The sequence below is a fragment of the Felis catus genome, chromosome A1 (genome assembly GCF_018350175.1).
Source record: "Felis catus isolate Fca126 chromosome A1, F.catus_Fca126_mat1.0, whole genome shotgun sequence".
Classification (NCBI taxonomy): Eukaryota; Metazoa; Chordata; class Mammalia; order Carnivora; family Felidae; genus Felis; species Felis catus.
This window is the reverse complement of record NC_058368.1, coordinates 123748342-123773477: the sequence shown is the minus strand read 5'-3', so window position 1 is coordinate 123773477 and position 25136 is coordinate 123748342. Positions and strand designations below refer to the sequence as shown.

The 25136-nt window shown below is 39.8% G+C and overlaps 1 protein-coding gene across 4 annotated transcripts in view; it reads left to right on the top strand.

Annotated features, from left to right (window-relative positions):
• Positions 1 to 2501: 2501 nt before the first annotated feature.
• PLPP1 (phospholipid phosphatase 1) overlaps positions 2502 to 25136 on the top strand; it is a 90398-nt gene continuing 67763 nt past the window's right edge. For 2 of the 4 annotated variants that reach the window (XM_003980965.6, XM_003980966.6), the window contains exon 1: positions 2502 to 2634. In XM_003980965.6, coding sequence (XP_003981014.1) covers positions 2577 to 2634 — 58 coding nt within the window. In that variant the 5' untranslated portion in view covers positions 2502 to 2576. Of the gene's footprint in view, positions 2635 to 2700; positions 2851 to 2909; positions 3060 to 25136 lie in introns of those variants that run through there. The other 2 variants (XM_019834145.3, XM_019834155.3) reach the window with 2 other exon arrangements.

Genomic DNA, 25136 nt, shown 5'->3' with positions numbered 1-25136 from the left:
TAGGGTTTTTTGAATGTTTACTTTCGAAAAATCATTTTAAAAGTAAATGTTTATTTCAAAAGCTGTTTAAATAAAGCACTCTCCCTAGATTATGTCCAGCATATAATCACAATATTTTTTGAATGAATACCAAATACGTAGATATCACAAGTAATTTCAATTTGTTATGGCCTTGCACTCTAGGGGCCTTGTAACTCTGGAAGTAAGGGAAGCCATATAAGCAATGGTACATTATTCTCAGTTATAAACTGTTTAAAACTTTTTTTTTAAGTTTATTTTTTATTTTGAGAGAGAGCTAGCGAGCACAAACACGAGCAGGGGAAGGGCAGAGAGAGAGGGAGAGAATTCCAAGCAGGGTCTGCACTGTCAGTGCAGAGCCCAATGCGGGGCTAGAACCCACCAACTGTGACATCATGACCTGAGCCAAAACAAAGAGTCAGATGCTTTAACAGACCAAGTCACCCAGCCCCCCCCCTAAATTGTTTAAAACTTTTAAAAGATATTCAAACAAAGGTGAAATACAGAATTTACTTAAAAAAAAATTTTTTTTTTATTTGAGAGAGAAAGCGTGTGTGAGTGAGTTGGGGACAGGGGCAAAGGGAGAGAGAAAGAGAATCCCAAGCAGGTTGCATGCCCAGTGCAGAGCCCAGCGTAGGAGCTCAATCCCACCAGTCTGGGAACATGACCTGAGCCAAAATGAAGAGTTGGATGCTCAACTGAATGAGCCACCCGGGCTTCTCAAAATTTACATTATTTTTTTTTTATTTTTTTTTCAACGTTTATTTATTTTTGGGACAGAGAGAGACAGAGCATGAACGGGGGAGGGGCAGAGAGAGAGGGAGACACAGAATCGGAAACAGGCTCCAGACTCTGAGCCATCAGCCCAGAGCCCGACGCGGGCCTCGAACTCCCGGACCGCGAGATCGTGACCTGGCTGAAGTTGGACGCTTAACCGACTGCGCCACCCAGGCGCCCCATCAAAATTTACATTCTTTTTAAAGAAGAAATGCTTCTTCAAATACATTTTTGCTTGTGGGATATCACTTGGGGCTTTATCTTCAGAATCATTGACGGAAATGTTATCCCTCCATTGTTTTTTTTACCCCTCTGTTTTTTCAGGGGCATCTGGCAGTTAAAGTCAGAGAAGTAGTAGGTACAGTTTTTGATTTGCATCTTACATCTTTGTATAAGAAGATATGAATAATAAGAAAACATACCAGTCCTTAACAACTGTAGAGGTTTTGACCTTTTATAGAACATTTTCCTATTATTTTTTTCCAGGCTTCACCACTTCTTGACCAGAACACACAGCAGGGATTATCATCCCAATTTAACAGGTTAGGAAACTGAGATTACTAAATCTCTGCTAAGGTCCTCCTACAATCAGGGATGAGAAGACTGCTCATTTCAGTTAAAGAAAAATTATTTATTGACACTTGTTAAACGGTGAGGAAGACTATTACTAAAGAGGGTCAAAATTACTGCAATAGGAGAACAAAATTGTGCTGAAATTTGAATAAAAACAGCTGGGAATACACAGCCAACAAACAAGAAGAGTGACTGGGTCAGTGGATGGAAAATTACCATGAAGAAACAGTAAAGCAGGCCAAAGGTGGAGGATAAGGAATTTGATCACGTATCAAAGGCATCAGACATCAAGAGGGGGATGACTTAGCAGGATTCATACTAATACTTAGCTCAGCCAGGCCAGACTTGAAGGCCTAGGTGGAATCCTAGGCAAGTAGAAGGTTCAGAGGAGCCTAAGTAACGCTAGGACAAGTCTTTTGTCACTGCCTATCTTGGACCTCTTTATTATCCAATCCCTATGGATGAGGATGGCTGGCAGGGAGCCGACGCTCTAGGATCGAGGGTCTGGAGTCTAGCTCTCCCTCCCAGGCAGGAGTAACCGGCTGCCAGAGCTAAGGAGACCACGTCCCGCGACCACCGGACCCACGAGGGTCGGAGCAACGCCCCTTGCCTCAGACCCGAGGCGCCCCCAGAGTCGGCCCAACAGGCAGTGCAACCCACTTCAGGGGCGGGCCCTGCAGGTCGGGCGGGGCGGGGCCGGCACCCTTTATTTGCTGGTGCTCTTGGGCGGGGTTCCAGGCCCCGCCCCACCGCCCGTTACTGGCCGCATAGTCTCCATCTCCCTCCCCTCAGCCAGCGAAGGCCGGCGCTGGTCGGTCCCGCTCTGCCCAGCGGGAGGGGCCGAGCCCGCGTTCCTCCTCCCTACGGGTTTCACCCTTAAAGCACGAGTCCTGACGCTCCGCCTGTTGGAAAGGGTGCCGGGATCCGGACAGCAATCTGCCAGGGCAGGCCAGGGCCTACCGAAGAGGGCCTGAGACCAGGGAGCAGCCCCAGCTGGCACGCGAGCGTCTCGGCGGGTGAGAGCTGCGAGGGCAGGGGTCCCGGGCGCCATTGCTGGCCGCCAGAGCGCCGCCCGGACCTATTCCGCCCTCAGCTGCTCTACCCGCGCCGGGAGGAGCCGTAGCTCGGGGTCGTCGCCACCCACTGGCCCCGTGTCGTAAATCGTGTGCTTCATCTACCGCGCGCTGCGGGCCGTTGGGACCGAGACCATGTTTGACAAGACGCGGCTGCCGTACGTGGCCCTTGATGTGCTCTGCGTATTGTTGGGTACGTACGCGCCGCCGGCCTGAGGGGCGTGTGCGTGCGAGCCCGGGGTGGGGTGCCCCGGTGGGTACAGGCGTGTGTCTTCTGGGAGGGGACTCGCCGAGAATTGCCCACGGGCGTGGGGGCGGGTGTGTGTTTCTGACGCGCGCACCTTTGCGGGGCGAGACTCGGGGGACGGCTTCCGCAGCCCGGGGATCCCGCTTTGCAGCCTGCACCTCGGTCCGTGTGTGGCTCCCACTGTCTTGTCTGTCGCCCGCCGGTGTGCTGAGCCTAGCCCTGCTTGGACGCTGTTCACGTCTCTGCGCTCCGTCCCTTGCTCCTGTCCTCTGTTTCCCGTTCCACTTCCAGCAGAGCCGGGTGGGCTCCTCCCCTCTCTGCTGTAGGGAAGCCCGGTCACTGGCACGTCAGGATCTGTAGAGACACTGGAGGTTTGATTCACTGGGTATTCTCAGTAATAGGCGCCCCGCCTGGTTTATCTTACTTGTGGGAAGCAGTTTAATTTTTCGTCTATAAAAGACTAGAACCTTCCTAATTAGAAGGTGTTACCAGGTTGTAAATTGTCAGGTTGCAAGTAGGTGTGAGGATGCCAGATTTCTGCCTATGGATCTGAAGAAACTGGCTGTTTGGTTGTGTATGCGCGCGTGCTCCAGACCTGCTGTTTCCTTCTCTGTACAGACCTTGCCATGGTGTAGCTTTCCATCTCCTGTGACAGCCCACAAGGAGCACTACACATTCTTTGGCTGCAGCAATTCTGGCGTTGGCTTCCTAATGGAAGAGTTCATTTCTGGGGCTTCAGAATTGCTCCTTGCTTTTGACAAGAAAGAATTGAAGTCATCTGGATAAGGGATAGGCATCTGGGTAAAGGATTGGAAGGAATAACTTTCACCTTTTTAATATGTATTGTGTGTAAGGTAATATGTTGAGAACTATCTAGACGTTGTGGGGGAAAACAAACAAACAAACAAACAAACAAACAAGCAAGAAGACCTGCTCGAGGTTTGGGTAGCCAGAGTCAGGTATCAAAGTAATGGTCGTGGCAACACCTCAGTGTTGGAGATCTGTGACTGTGGCATCCTTGGTGCAGGTGTGCATAATGGCTTTCACCGATAGGAAATATCCCCGATTTGAATCCAGTTTTCCGCTTTTCCTGCCTCAAACCTGACCATTTAGGCGGCTGCAGCCTTGCTGAATTCTTACAAATTCTGTTTCCTCTTTTTTGAGGTAAAGACCCTGTATTATTTATGAAATATTTTTATTGTTGACTGAGAGCTCTTTTAGAGCTCCACCGTGAATTTTTGGAGTTAAGTTCAGAAAAGAGAAACAGAATTTTGGAACACTATATTTTATAGAAACAGAAGTTTCTTCAAATGTCGAAACATACTAATAACTACATTAAATATATTGAAATTTATTTACGATGAAAAATTTACCTTTGGTGAAAACATTAAATTTTATTGCAGTTTTAGATTTTTCTTTTTTTTCTTTTAATTCCAGTGTAATTAACATACAGTGTTATATTAGTTTCAGGTGTACAATATAGTGATTGAACAATTCCATATATTTCTCTGTGCTCATCATGATAAATGTACTCTTAATCCCTTTCACTTGTTTCACTGATCTCACTACCTACCTGTCCTCTGGTAAGATGTTAAATTTTAAAATGTGCTAAAGCACAGTGTCACTAGGGCATTGTTAAATGTCACATATATTTTAGTGAAGGGAGAGGAAAATGTTTGGTCACAAGTAGTTTTGATAATTCCAATATATTGGATATTACCTGCCATTGCCACAGATTGTGTACTCTCAGAATTATATATCTATTTCCTCTTCTCCCTTGTGAGAGTTAATAATTTGTAAAACAAATGTCATGTTTTTTTCTGTGGGCGAAGCACTGTACTAGGATAAGTGAAACCTCATACTGCTTTAAGTTAACCAAAATTAATATTAATATACACAGTCATATGGTAGGTCTATGTTTTGTTTCTGTGTTTTTAAATTCATCTAAAATGGAGAACCCATTTGTAGTACGGTTTTATAAATTATAAGTTCTTCTGGTCTGTGTTTTCAACATGATGCAAATATCACATAATTGTACTGTAGAGGTAATAACAGTTTTATTGCTATAATTTTATTGACCTGACATTTTCAGGATTTATGATGGCTTTCAAAAAGATGAAATTGTGTTTTTGATTTTAAGTGTTTTTAATGGTTTTGGGAAAAACTTGCTTTGGGGGCTTAGGGATTAAGTATGTTTTAGAAAAACATACTTGGTCTATTGAAACATGTTTTATCTGTTATTGTATTGCTCAAGTTTCTTTTAAAGTAATTCAGAAGATTTTCATGATGAGCCCCAAATTCCCTTTCCCTAAATAGAAAATGAAGTACTAATTTATTTTAATTTGGTAGATAAGATGACGTTAAATTTAACAATGTCAACTCTCCATTACAAACAGCAATGAAGGTGCTGGGATACAAAACTTTTTCATACTGGGTTTTGGAAGGCAATACATTTTTATAGCAAATTCACCTCTTGGAGTCTAAAGGTTATTTTAAATTTGGCTTTTATTCACTTTACTGACAGCAGGAGATTGACAGAGTAAAATTATGGTAGCTTGAAGAGGGTTATCAATTTGGAATTAACTTTATTCTTTTTCTGTGGAGTATATACAGTTAAGAGTTGCCTATACCAACAAAAAGATGATTAAACACTTCTTAAATACAGGGTTATATGAAAGTGACTCATAATTATAATGTGAATATGTTCCAGGTTCTGTTAATGACCACCCCAACATCATACAGTATATCCATTTTAATTTGATGATGTAACATGATTGTGTCACATGACTACTTTATAATTTTATGGAGTGTGATGTCTGTTGAAGTGATCATGAAACATGTGCTGTGTGTGTTTCTACCTCTCAGTCATGTTTATCATGTAAAACATGAATTCCTCCATCTCATAAACCAAATGATGAGTTTCTTCGGTGGATCTGGTGAGTTCTTAGAAAAAGTCAGAATTTTGAGATATAATGTGTATTTGAAATGGAGCATAGTCTTGCCATTTTTCTCTAGATCTTTTGATGATGAGTTCTGTCATTGTAGAAAAGACTGGCTGTAAGTATCTAAGCACACAAGAAAAGCTGCTGGATAGGAAATGATAGCAGGCTGGTATGAAGGGAACTATGTTTTTGCTCATTGTGTTAAATGATGTCCTGAATAAAACTTACTAGTGTTTAATTTCTGAGAGTCATTCCACATTTTATCCCCTGTGGCATAACGCTGCCAGTTATGGACGCTGAGTCCACTGATGGATTCAGCGCACATAGGTTGAAGGCTGATTCTGTCAGGTGCATGTTAGGTGCTAGGGATTCAAAGTTGATTAAGACAATCCTTGCCCTAAAGGAGTTCAGGGTCTAATGAAGGACAAATAAACGGCTTATAGTACATCCTGATAAGTGTAATAATTGAGGTATGGAATAGGTGCCCTTTGAGTACAGAGAAGGGACTTGTCTTAGACCTGATCCATTGCAAATAAATGGTTTGTCTGTTTATCCTTAGGGATGCAGAAGGGACAAAAATTACCTAGAATTACTTTTAGAATCTTTTTTTTCTTGCCCACCTTGATGTAGGGCAGTAGAAACCCAAGTAGGTACCCTACATTTATGACTTTTTTGTAGACAGTTCCATGGTGTCTAAAAGATTTAGGAGGAACTGGCAAAAACTTTTTGTATACTTGTGTTTTGCTGTGTGGCAATCATTTAGAATACCTTTTTGTGCTCCACATTCTCCTTTTGCCCCTCCAGATCTGTTCTCCACCTTTATCTGTGCTCTGGGAAGCAGATTCTGTGAGTTGTATCAACTGACCTCTTGGTTTATGGTTTCTGGTTTGCCTTGGTTGGTGGTGTGTCAGTAGGAGGCCTGGAAGAGCCAGTTCCTTCCTGCTGGATTTGTGTTGCTAAAGCCGTTCTGTGTTTTGTGAGTAGGTCACAGCTTCTATTAAATGGCCCTCTTCTGCCAGCCAGCCACAGTTACAGATCTTTCTGGGTTCTGGTAACCCCTTACTTGCCCCTTTAGGCCTAGTGATGATAATGGCTTCCTGATGTTGCTGGCATGGGAGTTTTCCACCATCCCTTGCTGCTTTTCTTAAATCCTGCCTCTGCTTTTGAAGATGGTTCCTTCATTAAATTCTGTTGAATACCTTTTTTAAATGTGCTTTTTTTTTGTTTGTTTGTTTGTTTTGCTTGGGCCCTACTGATAACATTCATCCATGCCCAAAACAGATCTGAAGTAGCTTCCCTTTCTTCACTAACATCAGTTACAGCTGCCCATTATAGCAGGTGCAGACAGGAGCTCATGGGCTCCAATGTTGGCTTTCTTGGAAGAGAGGTTGGTCATAGTTTCCTTACCATGCTCCAAATGTGGTATCATCATTATGTCAAATCGTAGTCAATAGATTAAGAATAAAATCTGGCAGCCGATGATAGTAGGTGGTTGTGGAATCCCTGTTACTTATTCTTCCCTAGTAATTATCTCAATACTGATGTCATATGTCATTGCTGTAATACTGATATCTGCACCTTAAGTATTACCTCTGAAGAGTGATTCCCTTTCCTTTCCCTCATTCTGGACCCCTTTCTCAAGGGGAAAAAAAAATTAAATATTTAGTGAAAGATTTTCACTTGCTAAATAGTTTGCAGCATATTGTGCCTCCCCTTTTCTCCTGACATTCATTCATTCATTCTTGAACATGTGTTTGCTTAGGTGCCTGGCATCGTGTTGGATGCTGAAGATAAAAATAAATAAATAGGAGAAAATGCTTACCTGATCACTAGCCATTTCAACCTCTGTTAACTTGTATTTATTTTTACAATGTTTTTTTAAATTTATTTTTATTTTTTTTAATGTTTATTTTTGAGAGAAAGAGAGAGAGCACAGGTGGGGGTGTGGGCAGAGAGAGAGAGGAGACACAGAATCTGAAGCAGGCTCTAGGCTCTGAGCTGTTTGCACAGAGCCCATCGCAGAGCTCGAACTCATGAACTTTGAGGTCATGACCTAGATGAAGTCACATGCTTAGCCAGTGGAGCCCTGGGAGCCCCTATTTATTTATTTTAGAGAAGAGAGTGTGCACCTGTGTAAGTGAATGCAGGGGGTGGGACACAGAGAGAGAGGGAGAGAGGGAATCCCAAGCCAACTTGGTGATGTCAGCACAGAGCCCTATGTAGGGCTCAAACCCACAAATTGTGAGTTCATGACCAGAGCTAAAATGAAGAGACACACCCTTAACCAACTGAGCCACCCAGAACTTCCTTTATTAACTTTTTTTTTTTTTTTCATTTATTTTTGGGACAGAGAGAGACAGAGCATGAACGGGGGAGGGGCAGAGAGAGAGGGAGACACAGAATCGGAAACAGGCTCCAGGCTCCAAGCCATCAGCCCAGAGCCCGACGTGGGGCTCGAACTCACGGACCGCGAGATCGTGACCTGGCTGAAGTCGGACGCTTAACCGACTGCGCCACCCAGGCGCCCCCTTTTATTAACTTTTATTAAGCAAACCTCTTTTGCTTCTGATGAAAGGTCCCTGGGTTTGTGGTTTTTTCATATAACTTTTCTATTTCCCAGCTACAGAGAGAGGGATGGAATCTCAAAAAATGATCAAAAATTTGTTAAACTGGCATATTCTTTTGTTAGACTGGAATCCTGCCGCAAGAGTTTTTCTACCTTTAAATGGCCAGTTTTGAACAAAAGCAGAGACCTGGAAGAAATTGCTACTGTTTGACTCCAGTTGGTTTTATACAGTTGAATTTTAACTTTAATTTACCTTGCTTGGAATAAAGTATGGAAATGTTTAGAGAATGTTCTTCTCCATAGATTTTATGAAATGTAAATTCTTCATTTATATTCTCTTTGAATTACATCCCTTTGGAAACTCAGGGGCGTGCTATGGATCTTGATTACTCTTTTTTTGTTTAGTCATTTTTGGCTGAGCTCTACCAAAGTTTCCTATGTATGCTCAACTTGGGGGATTTTTTTTTTTTTTTTATTCTCTTGGATAAGAAATTGAAGTTTAAGTTGTTATTGTTTACCCTAGTAAAAAAGAGAATTTGGAAGAAAGTCACTAAACTCCCAGATTTTAAGTGAACCAGTTAAAATATAGCTTCAATTTTATGGAAAGGAATTTGGAATGTTAATTGTCTGCTTCCTCCTAATTTAGGTGGCTTAATTCAGCATTTGGGATGGAAATACACAGTCTCTGTAATAAGCTAGTTAAGGATTACATAGACACTATCTTGTCTGATTTTCATTTTAAAAAGCATTCACCATTCAGATATTATGAACAGTGGATACAAGTAGCTTTCTCTTCTCTTCCTCCTCCTTTACTTCTTCCCTTCAGCCTTCTTGCTGTCTAGGTTTAAAGCCTAGATGGCTTATAATTTTTTGTTTGCTTTGTTTTTTAATTAAAACTAGTCTAACATTGGAAATATCTTGTTTTTTATAAACAATTAATTTTCCTTTAAGATATTAGAGAGGCAGCATAGTCTAACGATGATCTCTGGATCCAAATTGCTTAGGTTTCCATTTCACTTCCTCCATTTACTAACTGTGTGACCTTGGGCAGTTTTCTTCTTTGTGCCTCTCTTTGCTAATAAAAGTACCTACCTTATATAGTTGTTGTGAAGCTTAAGTGAGTTGTATGTAAAGAGCTTAGAGCAGTGTCTTGCACTTAATGTGCATGATACATTTGTGAAATAAAATCAATCTTCTATAATCCTACTAACTGTAACATAATTATTTTCATAGCAGTAACATCAGCTAGTTTCGTATTAGGGGCAAAAACACTCTCAAACTTTGAAACATTTCTGATGCATACTCATGGAATGTCTTTGAAGCTTACAGAGCATATTGAAATAGTAGTGTTGTATCAGTCATGTGTAAAAGCCACATATATGATCTCCAAGTAGTGGTAATCCCAGCAGTGGTGGAAATTAATCTGTATAGGTCTGTGGTAGAGAGTAATTAAACAAATAAAAAAACTTTATACCATGCTAAGTCCTGAATTTCACCTTAATTAAGAAAATGGAGTTATCTGTACTCTGAGTCACCTTCACTACTTTTATTGCCTAGGCCATGGAAATGGTCATTCTGTATAAAAAGTGAACTTCATATTTTCAAAATTTGTGAATGGCCTTCATTGTACATCCTCATTTGTGCAAATTCTATTATTTGAATTCTTCTCTGCAGTTAAATGGACAACAAACAATTGTTGTGTAATACCTCTCCATACCCTCCTCTCCATCTTTTTAATTTTTTTCATTTATTATATTCTTTAAAAAATTTTTTTAAATTCAGGAGTAGAATTTAGTGATTTATCGCTTAAATACAATACCCACTGCTCATCACAAGTGCCCTCCTTAATGCCTATCACCCATTTAGCCCATCCTCCCATCCATCTTTCCTCCAGCAACCCACAGTTTCTTCTGTCTAGTTAAGAGTCTCTTTTGGTTTGCCTTACTCTTTGTTTTTATCTTATTTTATTTTTCCTTCCCTTATGTTCAACTGTTTTGTTTCTTAAATTCTACATATGAGTGAGATCATACGGTATTTGTCTTTCTCTGACTGACTTTTCTGCTTAGCATAATACACTCTAGTTCCATCCACGTGGTTGCAAATGGCAAGGTTTTATTCTTTTTGATGGTTGAGTAATGTTCCATTGTATATACATCCACATTTTTATCCATTCATCAGTCGATGGACATTTGGGCTCTTTCCATTACTCTTGCTTTTTTCAGTCAGGTGTTTCTTTTGATGTATATTAATGTGAAATTTGTGTGTGTGTGTATGTGTATGTGTGTGCATGTGTGTGTGTGTGTATAGATGTGTGTGAGAACAGTATTAAGTTTTTTAAATATTTGACTTTGCATTATCTTTATTAAGCACCTATAATGTGCTTAATACAATGTTAGTAGCTATAAATATTACTGTAAAAAAGATAACATTTCTAAACTAATATTTAAGACAGTTACAGATGTTTGTAAATGGCATGAAAGAGTTCAAACAAGGTGGAAGAGTGTCAGACGGTGGAGGGTGGCAATCTCAAAGAAGGCTTCTCTGAGGAGGTGATACTTGAATTAAGATTTAAGGATGAAAATAAGGAGGGTATGGAGGAACTGGAAGAAGATGATTCCAGATGATTCCAGGCACAGGGAAGAGCAAGTGTTGAGGGCCAAATGGTGAAGAGCATTTTGTAATAGGAAAGAGGCCAGTGTGACTGGAATATAGTATGCATCCATGGTATTCTTTCATTTCTTTTTTAAATTTTTGTATTAAAAAAATTTTTTTTTGTTTATTTTTAAGAGAGACAGAGACAGAATGCGAGTGGGTTAAGGGCAGAGAGAGAGGGAGACACAGAAGCAGAAGCAGGCTCCAGGCTCTGAGCTGTCAGCAGAGTCTGATGCAGGGCTCGAACCCACGGACCATGAGATCATGACCTGAGCTGAAGTCGGGCACTTAACTGACTGAGCCACCCAGGTGCTCCAATTTCTTTTTTCTCTTCTCTTCTCTTCTCTTCTCTTCTCTTCTCTTCTCTTCTCTTCTCTTCTCTTCTCTTCTCTTCTCTTCTCTTCTCTTCTCTTCTCTTCTCTTCTCTTCTGGAGAAAGGGAGAGAGAACATGAGTGGGGAGGAGCAGAGGGAGAGAGAGTGAGGGAATCTTAAGCAGGCTCCATACCCACTGCAGAGCCTCACTTGGAACTTGATCCCAGGACCATGAGATCATGACCAGAGCCAAAATCAAGAATCTGGTGCTTAACTGACTGAGCCACCCAGACCGCTCTCCATGGTATTCTTTTTTTTTTTTTTTAATTTTTTTTTCAACGTTTTTTATTTTATTTTTGGGACAGAGAGAGACAGAGCATGAACGGGAGAGGGGCAGAGAGAGAGGGAGACACAGAACCGGAAACAGGCTCCAGGCTCCGAGCCATCAGCCCAGAGCCTGACGCGGGGCTTGAACTCACAGACCGCAAGATCATGACCTGGCTGAAGTCGGACGCTTAACCGACTGCGCCACCCAGGCACCCCTCTCCATGGTATTCTTAATAGTGAATTTTGTAACCAACTTCTAAATGTCAAAGTGGATAATAACAATAACTGACATTTGTTTAGTGATTACTAGGCCCTGTGTGGCCTGTAAGGTCTCTTAACAACTCGCTCAGGGAGGGTAGTTTGGTCATCTCTATTCTGTAGGTGATAGAACTGAGGCCTAGAATATTTGGGAAACTCTCCCAATGGAACCCAGCCAAGAAGTGATATAATTGGGAATTGGGAAATGGATTTTTAAGGATTATAACTTTTGAATGCAAATTGGTCAATATTTAAGAAAGGTACTAATAAATGGAGAAGTTGACAAAGGAGAGGTTTAGGAGATTAGTTGATTGTAAAAACAATGATTATTTTTAGGTAGCCTAACTGTTTTATGACTATCTTAATTCTATATGATGTGACTTCAGAATCCATTTCTACCTAACGATATTTTGAGCATGTGCCTGCTACCCAAAGGAGGCACTTTAATTTTTCATAACTCAAATTCCTAATTACTACTAAGAGTTTGCCAAGACAGCATATCATCCTTGAATTTGCCCTGTTAAGTAACATACCCACAGACTTTTTTTTCAGGTAGCATTGTTGTTGGCATTTCTATACAGGAAAGGAAGACTTTTGGTCTTCACTATATTTCATGGGAGTCATGTGTGTAGAGTTCAGAGTCACCTTTGGGAACTCATTACAGCGGATATAGTTAGAATCTCATGGTTTATTTCTCATTTGTCACTGTTTGGAAATGTTTCCTGAGTCTTTTTCAGGGTGGGGTGCCCAGGAAAATGACATATAGGAAATATGTCCTAGATGAGCTCTTGAGTTAATTGGCAGCTTGTTAAGTGAGGTTCTGCCTTGCCTTTTGGTACATTTACATCAGCATTAAGAGAGATGGGTTGACTGCCTAGGCGCTTGAGGGGTAAATGAGGAAAAGAGAAGAAAAACATTATTCATTGAATGCCTAAACGAATCTTTTGTAAATTTCTTACATAAACTCAGGCAATCATCATAAAGCTCTGAGGTTTTAGCCTTACTTTATGTCACAGCATTGGAATACAAAAATGGGTGAAAAAAGTAAAACAAGAGCCTTGGTTCTCAAATAGCTCTTGTTTACTGTGGAAGACAGACTCATAAGAAACAGTGACAATACTGTATAGTAAGTTGAATGCCTGGTATTTCCTAGCTCTGAGGTTACTAAGAGTAAGACAGGGTCTCTACACTGAAGAGATATGCAAAGGCTTGTAAATGGAGATTGGTTGGTATTTTAATGAAGTCTATCTGTATTTCAAAATGATTTCTTCTTAAACGGTTGCTTTTACTTTCCAGCATAAATAATGTGCACCTTTGGGCACATTACTTTTGTCTAGTTCTAAATTCTGTAAATAATTCCTGTGGAAAGTTCAGGCCCCATTTGTATTGCTGGATAAAGACACAGGAGGTGGGTGTTCAGAAGGTTGTGTGGCACATGGTAGGCATTCAAGTATTTGTTACATGAATGAATAGGCAATACACTTGAGTCAGCTACTCTTCCGGGGTTTGAATTCTAGACCCATCTATTAATAACTGTATGACACTGGGCAGGTCACTTCACCTCTATGAGTTTCGTCATCTAATGAGGAAAAAGATGATGCTAATAGGGCATTTTTCATAGTGCTGTGAAATTAGCTGAGATAATGTATGAGACAATGTATATGAAGTGTTTAGCACAGTGAAGTGTTAAGCATAGTCCTGGCCTGTGCTGCTATTATCATTATTAAACTAAAAACCACTTTGGTACCAGTGACCCAGTCTGTTATTTAAATTTAATATCATGTGCTGGTGACTCTTCTTTTGGAACATTATTTAGTGTTCTAGTTTCAGTTAAAAATTGTTTTTTCTTAACGATTATTTATTTTTGAAAGACAGAGAGAGACAGAGAATGAGCAGGGGAGGGGCAGAAGGAGAGGGAGACACAGAATCTGAAGTAGGCTCCAGGCTCAGAGCCTGACTTGGGGCTCAAACTCATGAACTGTGAGATAATGACCTGAGCCAAAGTCAGATGCTTAACTGACTGAGCCACCCAGGCGCCCTTAGTTTCAGTTTATTTTTTTATTTTTATTTTTTTTAAACATGTTGTGAACACACAGTTTTAAATTTTTTTTTTCAACATTTATTTATTTTTGGGACAGAGAGAGACAGAGCATGAACAGGGGAGGGGCAGAGAGAGAGGGAGACACAGAATCGGAAACAGGCTCCAGGCTCTGAGCCATCAGCCCAGAGCCTGACGCAGGGCTCGAACTCATGGACTGCGAGATCGTGACCTGGCTGAAGTCGGACGCTTAACCGACTGCGCCACCCAGGCGCCCCCCTAGTTTCAGTTTAAATGACATTGACATTGGAAACTGGTTTGTATTTCAGTTTTTAGTGCCCAGATCACTTTGGGAAATGTTTTTATTACTTCTAACCTATTTCTCTGTGGAATCATCTCACAAAGATCTTCTGATTTTGCTTCTAGGTGAGCAATATTCCCACAATTCATAGGCAAGGTACCCAAATGAATGTGGCTGGAGAGAGAACAGTGTAATAGAATAGATGTGTGAACTAGTAATAGCATGGTTTGGATAGTCCTAACTCCTCTAAGTGCCCATTTCCTAAAACATGGAGGTTTTATTTGTTAAATATAAACTTATCAAGACCTAACTTGAGGTTGAAGGAGCTAAACATAACCAGTTCTCATCATAACTTCTTTTCATCAATAAGATTTTGTATTTTTTTCTTTCCAGAGTTTAAGAAATCGGTATATATATATAGTGATCACACCCATCTGCAGTGTTCTGAGATAGCCCTAACTTTAAGTAGTAGTAGCCTTCTTCAGAGAGACGGTTTGTTAAATATATGACCAAATGTAATTAAAATTCATACTTGTATGATATTTAACTTAAAAACTATGTTTTTGGGGCACCTGGGTGTCTCAGTTGGTTAAACGTCGGACTCTTGATTTCCTGATCTCATGGTTTGTGAGTTTGAGCCCTGAGTCAGGCTCTGTGCTGATAGCATTGAGCCTGTTTGGGATTCTCTATTTCCTTCTCTCTCTGCTCTTCGCCGATTCACACTGTGTCTCAAAGTAAATAAACTAAAAAAAAAAAAAAAAAAAGTAAATAAACTTAAAAAAAAGCTCTTGAGTTTTCAGTCAGCATGCACAGCTGTCATCAGAAGGACAAAGGTAGTTTTCACACTAATGTGTGAAGAACATAAATTAGCTTGTTAATTATTAAATCCCCCCTCAAAAATAAGTAAGTAAAATTTAAAAAAACCTGTTTTTAAAAAAAACATAGTTTTTCAAATGACATCGTAATTTGATTTGGAAAATATACCTAGCATAGTTAGGCAGTGTAGCAGAAGCAAGTGATGTTTATTGTATTTTACTTTTTTTTTTTTTTTCAAACGGCATGGATAAGAGAAAGGAATTTTAAATGGACTCCTTTCCAAATATGTATTGTTTCTGACTCAATGGCTCAGTTGGCAAAAGGTTTCTTAAACTGTGATGTTATCAAAACTTGCTAGGCAGGTTATGGGTAATATTCAACTTTATAGCTAGTGTTGGATATCTAAATTAATACTAACTTTATGTCTCACAGTATGAGTGAGAGTTTAAGTGCTGTCATTGAATGTAGTCTAATTATGAACCAAATCTAATTACAAGTAAGTAAATTACCTTTTATGGAGATAGGTTTTTATTTTTTTATTTAAAAAAAATTTTTTTAACGTTTATTTATTTTTGAGACAGAGAGAGACAGAGCATGAACGGGGGAGGGTCAGAGAGAGGGAGACACAGAATCTGAAACAGGCTCCAGCCTCTGAGCTGTCAGCACAGAGCCCGATGCGGGGCTCGAACTCACGGACCGCGAGATCATGACCTGAGCTGAAGTCGGCCGCCTAACTGACTGAGCCACCCAGGCACCCCAGGAGATAGGTTTTTAAATGGGCCTTCCCCCTTGCTTAGGATTTGATATAGTGGAGGTTTTGTCGTGAGTGGCAATTTGTTTTTGTAACTTTATTTAAATACTTTAGAGTATGATCTAGCAGTGAAGGCAGTTGGTTTGGAAGTCAGATTCTGGTTTTGCTTCTGCTATTCTTTCTGATCACATGGGCAAGATCTCATGGGCTGCTTCATTTATTTATGTGTAATTTCTAATGAGAATAATGTCTGCCTTGCCTATCTCTCAGGATCACAGTGGTAAGCAAACCGTGCTGATTAAGAAGAGTCAGTTGCTGCAGAATATATTAACAGCATTTGACACCAGTGGACTCAGGGTAGGAAGACAGAGAGCACATAGTATACGAGGGGGTATTTTGAGCAACTGCAGCAGACCTGTAGATCAATTATAAGTCTAGTCTGGTGAAGAATGGGGTGAGTGTTATTGTCAGCAGAAAGTAGGAAAAAGCTGAAAACTGAAGTGTTTAGGAAGTAATGATAGGCACTGATACAAAGTAATGTAGACCACCCCCCCTCGTTTCCTCTTTTGCCACACTTAGGTACACAACTTTATCAGTGACCAGGTGGCTCATGAAATCCTGGAACTAGTTTGTTATTCTTGCCTTAGTCATACTGTGACGAATGGGAACATGTGCTACCTTGAAAAGCCATTTTAAAATATAATTTGGTCAGACTGAAATTTTAATGAAGGGATTTTTATTTTTTAAAAAAGGTGGAGATTAGTGTTCACCTACTATTTAATTAAAAAAGGAAAGAAACTACGATTTTAATGTAGTCTGCTGAATATCACATTATTGTATCAGTAGTAGTTTGTCTTCAGTAAAGTCTGTCAGATTCTTTTGGCAAAGATCTAACACACCAAGGGAATCTCTTCTAACATTGTAATCGGCCTGTGCTATGCTCTATTCCGTTGACCTGCAGAATAATAAACAGGTGAGAGATGTTCCTTGAAGTAGAGTAATTACATTTTCTAAGATTTTCAATTTTTCTCAGTACTAGTCTTGCAGTTCATTAGCTGATTAATGATTGGAATGGTAACACCTGAGTGTTACTGTGTAGCTGTAGCTGGCTGCCTGATGATTACTATGTGGGGCGTTGGTACCCATTGGACCCATTGGACAGGTAAGGAGTTTCATCTACCCTACAGCCATGGAAACTCAACATCAATTAGAAGTATGGCACCAGAATTAAGGTAACATGGCCAAAGTTATAAGAAAATCTTGACAAAATTGAGTACTGTTTAAGAGCTTATTTTTTTGTTAGCTAATAATTAAAACATACATTTAAAAGCATTGACTTATTCAATAGCCATTACTGAAATTTTAAACTCAAGAGAGCCTCTTGATATGGCCCTGATGTGGGTTTTCGCTAAATAAATTTATTCTAATAAAAAGGGAGGCAAAACGAATGAGGAAAAAGAAAAGAAAGGAGGTAAATATTGCTGGATGGTCTGTTTTTGCCTTCAAAGGGGAGTTCAGGAGAGGATGAAGCTTCCTCAATAGGAAGAAGGTTGAGAAAATTAATCATGAGGATGTGTGCTTCACAAAGGTCTGAGATTGCTTGCTGTCCAGTAAAAAGACTGTGGTGGAGATTCTGATTTTTCATTTGGAAAATATAAGGATCACATAAAATAGATAAAATTAATATAAAATTAATGAAGTAAAGAGCTGGCCTTTAAGTTGGTCAGTTAATTCAACCTATGTTTAGGATTTACTAAGGGAAAAAATCAGATTGCTGGAAAAATGATGTGATAGTTACCATATTTCATGTCCTTGGACTTTTCATGATTACAAATGATATACTGGGATAGGGAGACTTTATAACTTGGTCGAGTATTTTTTAAGTTAAAGTCTTAGTAAAAGCAGAGGAGTTTGAAATTTTGAACTATCAGAACAAACAATGAAATCTTACAATTCATACAGGTGCTAGCCATAGACATATTTCAGTGGATTATCTAAATGCAATGCAGTAGAAGGTGTTTATGTACTAGGAGATACAGACTTATTAATACTTAGTATAATAAAGGATGTGAATCATATCTGTGCATCCATCTTATAATTACCCAAAATAAGAGAGAAACAGACTGTTCCATTTTAAAGAAGTTAGAATGCAGGGTGTCTTACCTTGTAGTTTCAATAGAACTTTATTTAAAAAAAAATGTATTTTACCAATATAGGAAATGATTTCCATTTGTTTTTAGTAACATATAAAAGTTTTTAGAGATTTTTTTTTTTTGATTTATGGGATGCATTTTAAGTTAGGTGTGTGGACACTGGAAACATACAGGTTTGAGTTTGAATTCCACTTCTTTCACCTACAATTAGGGTAAATCACCCATGTTCACAGCTTCAGTTTCTTTATCCGAAAAGGGCTGGGTCTTTATCTGTATATTCTCTTAGGCTTATTTATTCTCCATTACATAGGAGTCATCTATTCCACAAGTATTTGTCCCTCACATGTTGTGTGCCACACTCTTAGAGGAGATGTGTATAATCAGACAAATAAATATAAAAATAAACTAATAAGTGCTATAAAGGAGAGAGATGGGTACTGTTAAGGTTTATAAAAAGTTTTGAATAGGGGCGCCTGGGTGGCTTGGTCGGTTGGGCGTCCGACTTCGGCTCAGGTCATGATCTCACGGTCCGTGGGTTCGAGCCCCGCGTCGGGCTCTGTGCTGACAGCTCAGAGCCTGGAGCCTGCTTCCGATTCTGTGTCTCCCTTTCTCTCTGCTCCTCCCCAGTTCATGCTCTGTCTCTCTCTGTCTCAAAAATAAATAAACGTTAAAAAAATAAAATAATAAAAAAAAAGTTTTGAATAAAAGCATGGGGTAACCTTTTAAAATGATGACTTTGGATATAGGGTAGAATAATAGATTAGGGCTGGAAAAGAATGGATTTAGGGAGATGAGTTAGGAAGCTGTTGAAATAGTCCAAGTGAGGAGCACCTGGGGGGTTCAGTTGGTTGGGCGTCTGGCTTTGGCTCAGGTCATGATCTCACAGTCTGTGAGTTCAAGCCCCGTGTTGGGCTCTGTGCTGACGGCTTGGAGTGTGAAGCCTGCTTCGGATTCTGTGTCTCCCTCTCTCTCTTCCCCTTCCCCACTCACACTCTGTCTCTCTCTCAAAATAAAATTAAAAAATGTTAAAAAAAAAAAAAAAGAAAGAAATAGTCCAAGTGAGATAATGGTAGTAAGACTAATGAGGGAGTGGTGCAGATGGAGAAAGGTGGATGGATTTAAGAAATATTTGGGAGGCAAAATGGACAGGTTTTGGTGAAACATAGAATGTGGGGAATCATAGAGAGGGAGATAACAAGGATAGTTCTGAAAGTTCTGTCTTGTTTAACGGATGGATGTTAATTGCTGCCGGATAATGAGTTGGGGGGCATTAGGAGAGAACGTGACCTGATATAGGAAGAGGGGTAGAGAAGAGAGAATAATTTTGGTTTTGAGCACCTTATGTTTAAGATGCTTTTGAGATTTTGAAGAGGAAGTCAAGTCCTTGTTTGCACAAATGGAGTAGTCTGAGGAGTAGTCTGAGTATGGGGAGTCACTGGCATATTCATGGTAGTCAAAGTCATAAAAATTGAAATCTCAAGCAGGAGTTATAAAGTGAGGAGAGAAGGTTTCAGACAGAGTTTTAAGAAACACCAGCATTTCAGATTGTTGGGAAGGAAGGAAGAACACAAGACTGAGAGGAAACCCTAATAACTCGGAGAATGTTTCCAGAAAGTCCAGTGAAGAGAGTGCTCCAAGGAGAGAGTGGTAACAATGTCTACATTCTCCTGAAATGTCAAGTAAGATAAAGTCTGTAAGGTGTCCAGTGGGTTTAGTTACACAAATGTCATTGATAGCCTTTTCTTATGTAAAGAAAGCAGTTTCCATATTTGAGTGGTCTGAGAAGTGGGTATTTGGTAAAGAAATGGAAATTGTGGGTATTGGTAATTACTTTAAAATGTTGGACTGAGAAAGGAGAGTATAGTAGAGAAGATTCCAAGCACTGGCCCTAGGAATCATTTCGGAGAGTGGGAGGAGATCAGTTAGGGGTATCAGCTGAAACACTAATAGGCTGGGATAATAGGTTCTTGTGGTTACCTATGACATGCTGGATGGGGAAGAATGATCTTGCCAGATACAGGAATACCTTTTTAAAAAAACAACTGAATTCCCAAGTGTGTGTGGTGAGGGGGAGGGTGGGGGGTAGGTGGGTTTTACACCTAATGTGGGGCTTGAGCCCAGGACCCTGAGATCAAGAGTCACATGCTCTACTGACTGAGCCAGCCTGGAGCCCCTAGGAATACCATTTTTAGATATATGGTACTGTGTAAGAATAGTTGGACTTCTTAAAGAACCCTCTTTGTTGAGAAGAATGGATTACTTGGTATCCTTGTTTTCCAAGTAACTGTTACCAAGTATGGTAGAGTTTGGGATGTGGAGCCTGATAAACTTGGTTTCAAAATTCTGCTTTGCTATATATTCTTGATTTAGGTCACACAGATGGTTATTTAGTCCTGCCGAGCTTCAGTTTCTTGACTTGTGTGATGGAGAGAATACTGTCTACTTAATAGATTTGTTAGGGATGAGAATCTGTGTAAATAAAGCACCTAGTACTTTTTTTTTAAAGTTTATTAAAATTTTTTTTTCAGTGTTTATTTCTTTTTGAGAGAGAGAGACAGAGTGCAAGCAGGGGAGGGGCAGAGAGAGAGGGAGACACAGAATCCAAAGCAGGCTCCAGACTCCAAGCTGGCAGCACGGAGCCTGATGTGGAGCTTGAACTCATGAACCATGAGTTCATGATGTCAGCTGAAGTTGTATGCTTAACCAACTGAGCCACCCAGGTGTCTCTATTTTTGCGAGAGACAGAGACCACGTGAGTGGGGGAGGTGCAGAGAGAGAGGGAGAGAGAGAATTCCAAGCATGCTGTGCACTGTCAGCACAGAGCCCAATGCGGCGCTTGAATCCATGCATGAAAACATGAGATCATGACCCGAGCCAAAACCAGTGCCCCAAGCACCGAGTACTTACTAGGCACTCAACAAACTAATGTCTGCGTGTCCTTTTTTTGCTTCCCAACTAGCTGCTGTTTATTGTGTAGTTTCAGCATTGAATGTTTGCTCTTACTCTTGAAGTAATACTTGGTGGGAGTACCTCCTTCAGTTTATCTTCTGTATAAAATAATGTGAGTGGCACAAACATACATTTTTGGGAAAATGGATATATGATTTGCTACTGCAGTAATCATAACCATTAAAAAAAGAATTTTACCAGTTTTTTTTGACTTGTGTGCATTTTAAAAAAAGTGTGTGTGTGTCTTAAACAAAGCTTACTAATTTAGATATGCCACTTTGGTGACTTCCTGCCAAAGTAAGAGTTCTTATATTTTTCTTCAGAGACACATCTTAGTATGACTATTTTTAGTTTTTGGATCCTCGCCATTTGCCGTAATTTCAGACTAGACATGATGGATCCACATAAATACTTCTAAGATTTACATTACATGATACATTTTTTAAAGGGGGACATGTGAACTGTTAAAGCAGGTGAGGTCTCAGGTCTGGATTTTATTTGGTTTATTTAAAATTTTTGATTTATAGTTTTGATTCTTAAATTATTTCTTACTCATCTTTTGAGCATCGAGATAACTAATTTTGTACCAAAATGGTGAAATCAATTTAAGTTGCCAAAGCAGTCTCCTGAAAGGTTTTTAAATCTGCCCCCAACCAGCTTTATTCAAGAATCACTATAATAATGAACACATACTTGTTATTGTTTGGAATATAGACCTTATCACTGAGTGGGAGAAGTTGACCAGCTACTAATACAAGAGACTTTGTTGGTTAAGCGAAGTTTGTAGATGGGATTGCTGAGACTGGAAGTCTCATTGTAAATTCAGAGAGAGAAGTAAATTAACCATGTGTTCCCATCTGAACAACAGAGGCGTTGTTTTAAAAGCTTAAATAAAAACCAGATAGAACCCTATAGGTCATAATTTCTTTAAAGACTAAATAAACTCTTCAAAGAGGAACCTCTTCAAAGAGGAATCTTTCCCTTGATTTACTATCTTACACTGTTTTGTGAAATTTGTTGGCTATTGAAAAGCCTTTGAAGAAAGATAACTAAAACACATGTAGTTAGGGGAACTGGGTGGCTCAGTTGGTTAAGTGTCCAGCTTTGGCTTAGGCCATGATCTCATGGTTCATGGGTTCAAATCCCACATTGGACTCTGTGTGGACAGTGCAGAGCCTGCTTGGGATTCTGTTTCTCTCCCTCTCCCTCTGTTCCTCCCGCACTTGCACACGTGTGCTTGGGCTCTCTCTCTCTCAAAATAAATAAATAAACAAAAAAATAAAAATAAAATACAGGTAGTTACTTCATGAAGTCCTCTTGTATATGTGTTGATACATTTTCCAAGTTAAAAATTACTTTTTCATTAGAGGCAGTAGGCAGAGGAGAAAGATCAGGGAATAAGCATTTATTGTCTTAATGTGCCAGGTGCTATGTTAGGCACATTACTAGGCTCTTAGTTCACAACTGTTCTGGGAGGTATATAAATAGTATTTATTTGCATTCACCATGTGAGAAAATTGAGCTAGATAGGTAAGTAATTTGCCCATGTTCATTTAAGTTTAATAACTGGGAGAATGCCAAAAGTAAACCCAGCTCGGTGGAAAAGTCCCAGTTCTATGCAGGACCTCACCCTGCCACACCAAAGATTTCATGAGTAGTTATATAGAAGCTAGAGTGGCGAGTAGATGTTAGCTAGGTGGAAGGGGTGGGGTCATCATGTACAGTGTGGCAAGAGGTTTGGAACAGGTGAGGGGAATAGAGAAACAGGGTATGAGGCTTAAGTCAACATTTAGACTTAAACAAAATTTATATATAGCAAAATTCACTCTTTAAGGATACAGTTCTTTGAATTGAGACAATTTAGACGTCAGAGTTATGTAACCACCACACAAGATACAGAACTGATTTATTACCCTAAATTTCTTCTTGCTGCTCTTTTGTAGTGAACTCCTCCCACCTCCTACACCTCTGGCAACCACTGATTGGTTCTCCATCCTATAATGTCATATAAATGAAATCATGCAGTATGTATCCTTTTGAGTCTGGCTTCTTCTCATAGCATAATGCATTTCTTTTTTTTTTTAATTTTTTTTTCCACGTTTTTATTTATTTTTGGGACAGAGAGAGAGCATGAACGGGGGAGGGGCAGAGAGAGAGGGAGACACAGAATCGGAAACAGGCTCCAGGCTCTGAGCCATCAGCCCAGAGCCCGACGTGGGGCTCGAACTCACGGACCGCGAGATCGTGACCTGGCTGAAGTCGGACGCTTAACCGACTGCGCCACCCAGATGCCCCAACATAATGCATTTCTAAATAGGGAGCCATTAATGATGTAAATGTTACTGTACAGTTTTGCTACAGTTTTTGGCCTTGAACTCTCAAAATGCTTATATCATCCCCAATTCCAGTTTCATGTAAACATAATTTTTTTTCAGCTGAGAAATGATTATAGTTACAGCTTCAAATATCAAAGAAGCCCAAAACAGATTTGTGATAAATGCCCAGGAGAAAGTAACATAGAAAAAAAATTAGCTGTCTCTCCCCATACCCTATTATGTCCACCATCTCCTTGCCTTTTGAACATAGAAATCTGCATGGAAAGAGTGCTACTGACCGTGACCTTTGCCAGCTTGAAAAAGAAAGGGAACAGCTGTTACCATGAGAGGGTGGAAGGAATTAATGGTCCTGGCCAGTTGGCACTGTGTGCCTTTTGGGAAGGGAACAACAGGTGACCAACTTCTTGCTTTTTATTTTTGTTCGTGTATAAATAAATAGGCCAACTTTTTTTGTGTGTGTGTGCAGAAATCTGAGTCCATATTAAAATAACCTGTCCTTATAGTTCTGGGTATTTTTTTTTTTTTAAAAGCTGTTTAAATATATACACACATTTATTTTAAGTATCTTAATGAATGAAGAGACTCCAGGGTTGAGTATATTATAGGTCGTTAGTGACAGAAAAGCACAGAAAGTAAAATTCTTTTGTAAATGTCACTTAGATATCCAAACTGCTTTTTCTCCCCTTTGTCCCAACTTAAGTACAAAACAAAACCCAGCAAGATAACTGAGTACTTTTTATAGTAAAACCGTCAGCCACAGAGATGTGGTCACTTTAAGCTGGTGACCAGAGCGCAGGTGTCTCTAAAAGCTGAGGGTGCACTGTTCTTTGAACTCGTGGCCCTGGGTACTTCACGTGCCCTCTCTGTGAATCATGCCCAAACATACAGTTCTATCACTGATCCCTCCTGCCTGACTCAGAGCTCTTCCCCTTTTCCACCTCTACTTTGCATAAACTCATCTTCCTGCAGTACAGCTTTCACCCAGGCGTTTCTTGATCAAAGCCAATGCTGACTTTTCATTTATTTTTATTTTTATTTATTATTTTTAAAAACATTTTTAAATTTTTTATGATTTTTCATTTCTTATTGAGACGTATCTAAATTACTGACCTGGAACAAAACATCCTTATACTGCAGTTTTGTTTTGCTCATTCATATTTCTGTTATTTTTCAGTTCCCTCTACCCTACTTTCGTTGGATCATCCTATTTTTTTTTAGACTTCCTGGCAACAGATTGAACTCAGTGATGAATCTTTTTTTTTTTTTTTTTTAGTGATCAATCTTAAATGCATTTCTAATTCCATTTCCCATTGCAGTTGTTATGCCTATTAGTCTCTTTATTCCATTACAATTGCTTTGAATGTTTTTCTGTTTTTTTTTTAATGTTTATTTATTTTTGAGTGACACAGAGAGATAGAGCATGAGTGGGGAAGGGGCAGCGAGAGAGGGAGACACAGAATCCGAAGCAGGCTCCAGGCTCTGAGCTGTCCGCACAGACCTCGACATGCAAACCGCGAGATCATGACTTGAGCTGAAGTCGGCGCTTAACTGATGGAGCCACCCAGATGCCCCAAAATGTTTTTCTCTTCTATTAAAACCTCCATTTGTCCTCTGCTCTGTCATTTTTTAGCAAATGGTACTACATTTTAGCAAATGGTACACACTTCATTTAGAGGGTTTTGGGGTTAAATAAATACATCTTTGAAACCTGGATGCACCACTTACTATCACAGCTGGTAGCCAGTAGTGTATATCTGAGTCTTACCTTTTCTAGCCCACAACCCTTCATTGTCCTGGTCCCTTCATTGTCTTAGTCCCTTCTATGGACCTCTTTAAGATCCCACAACTGAAAGATTGAAGCAGAACCCAGCTTTAGCACCAGCTGGTGTCTGTCCTGAGTGGCCAGTGCTGGTGCAGCACTAGTTGTTAAATACTTTTAATTTCACCCTTATTATATCTATGACTTTAATTAAGTTACTTATCCTTTCTGACTCATCCTCTCATCCTTAAAATGAGGATGATAATACCTGTTTTACAAGGTGACTC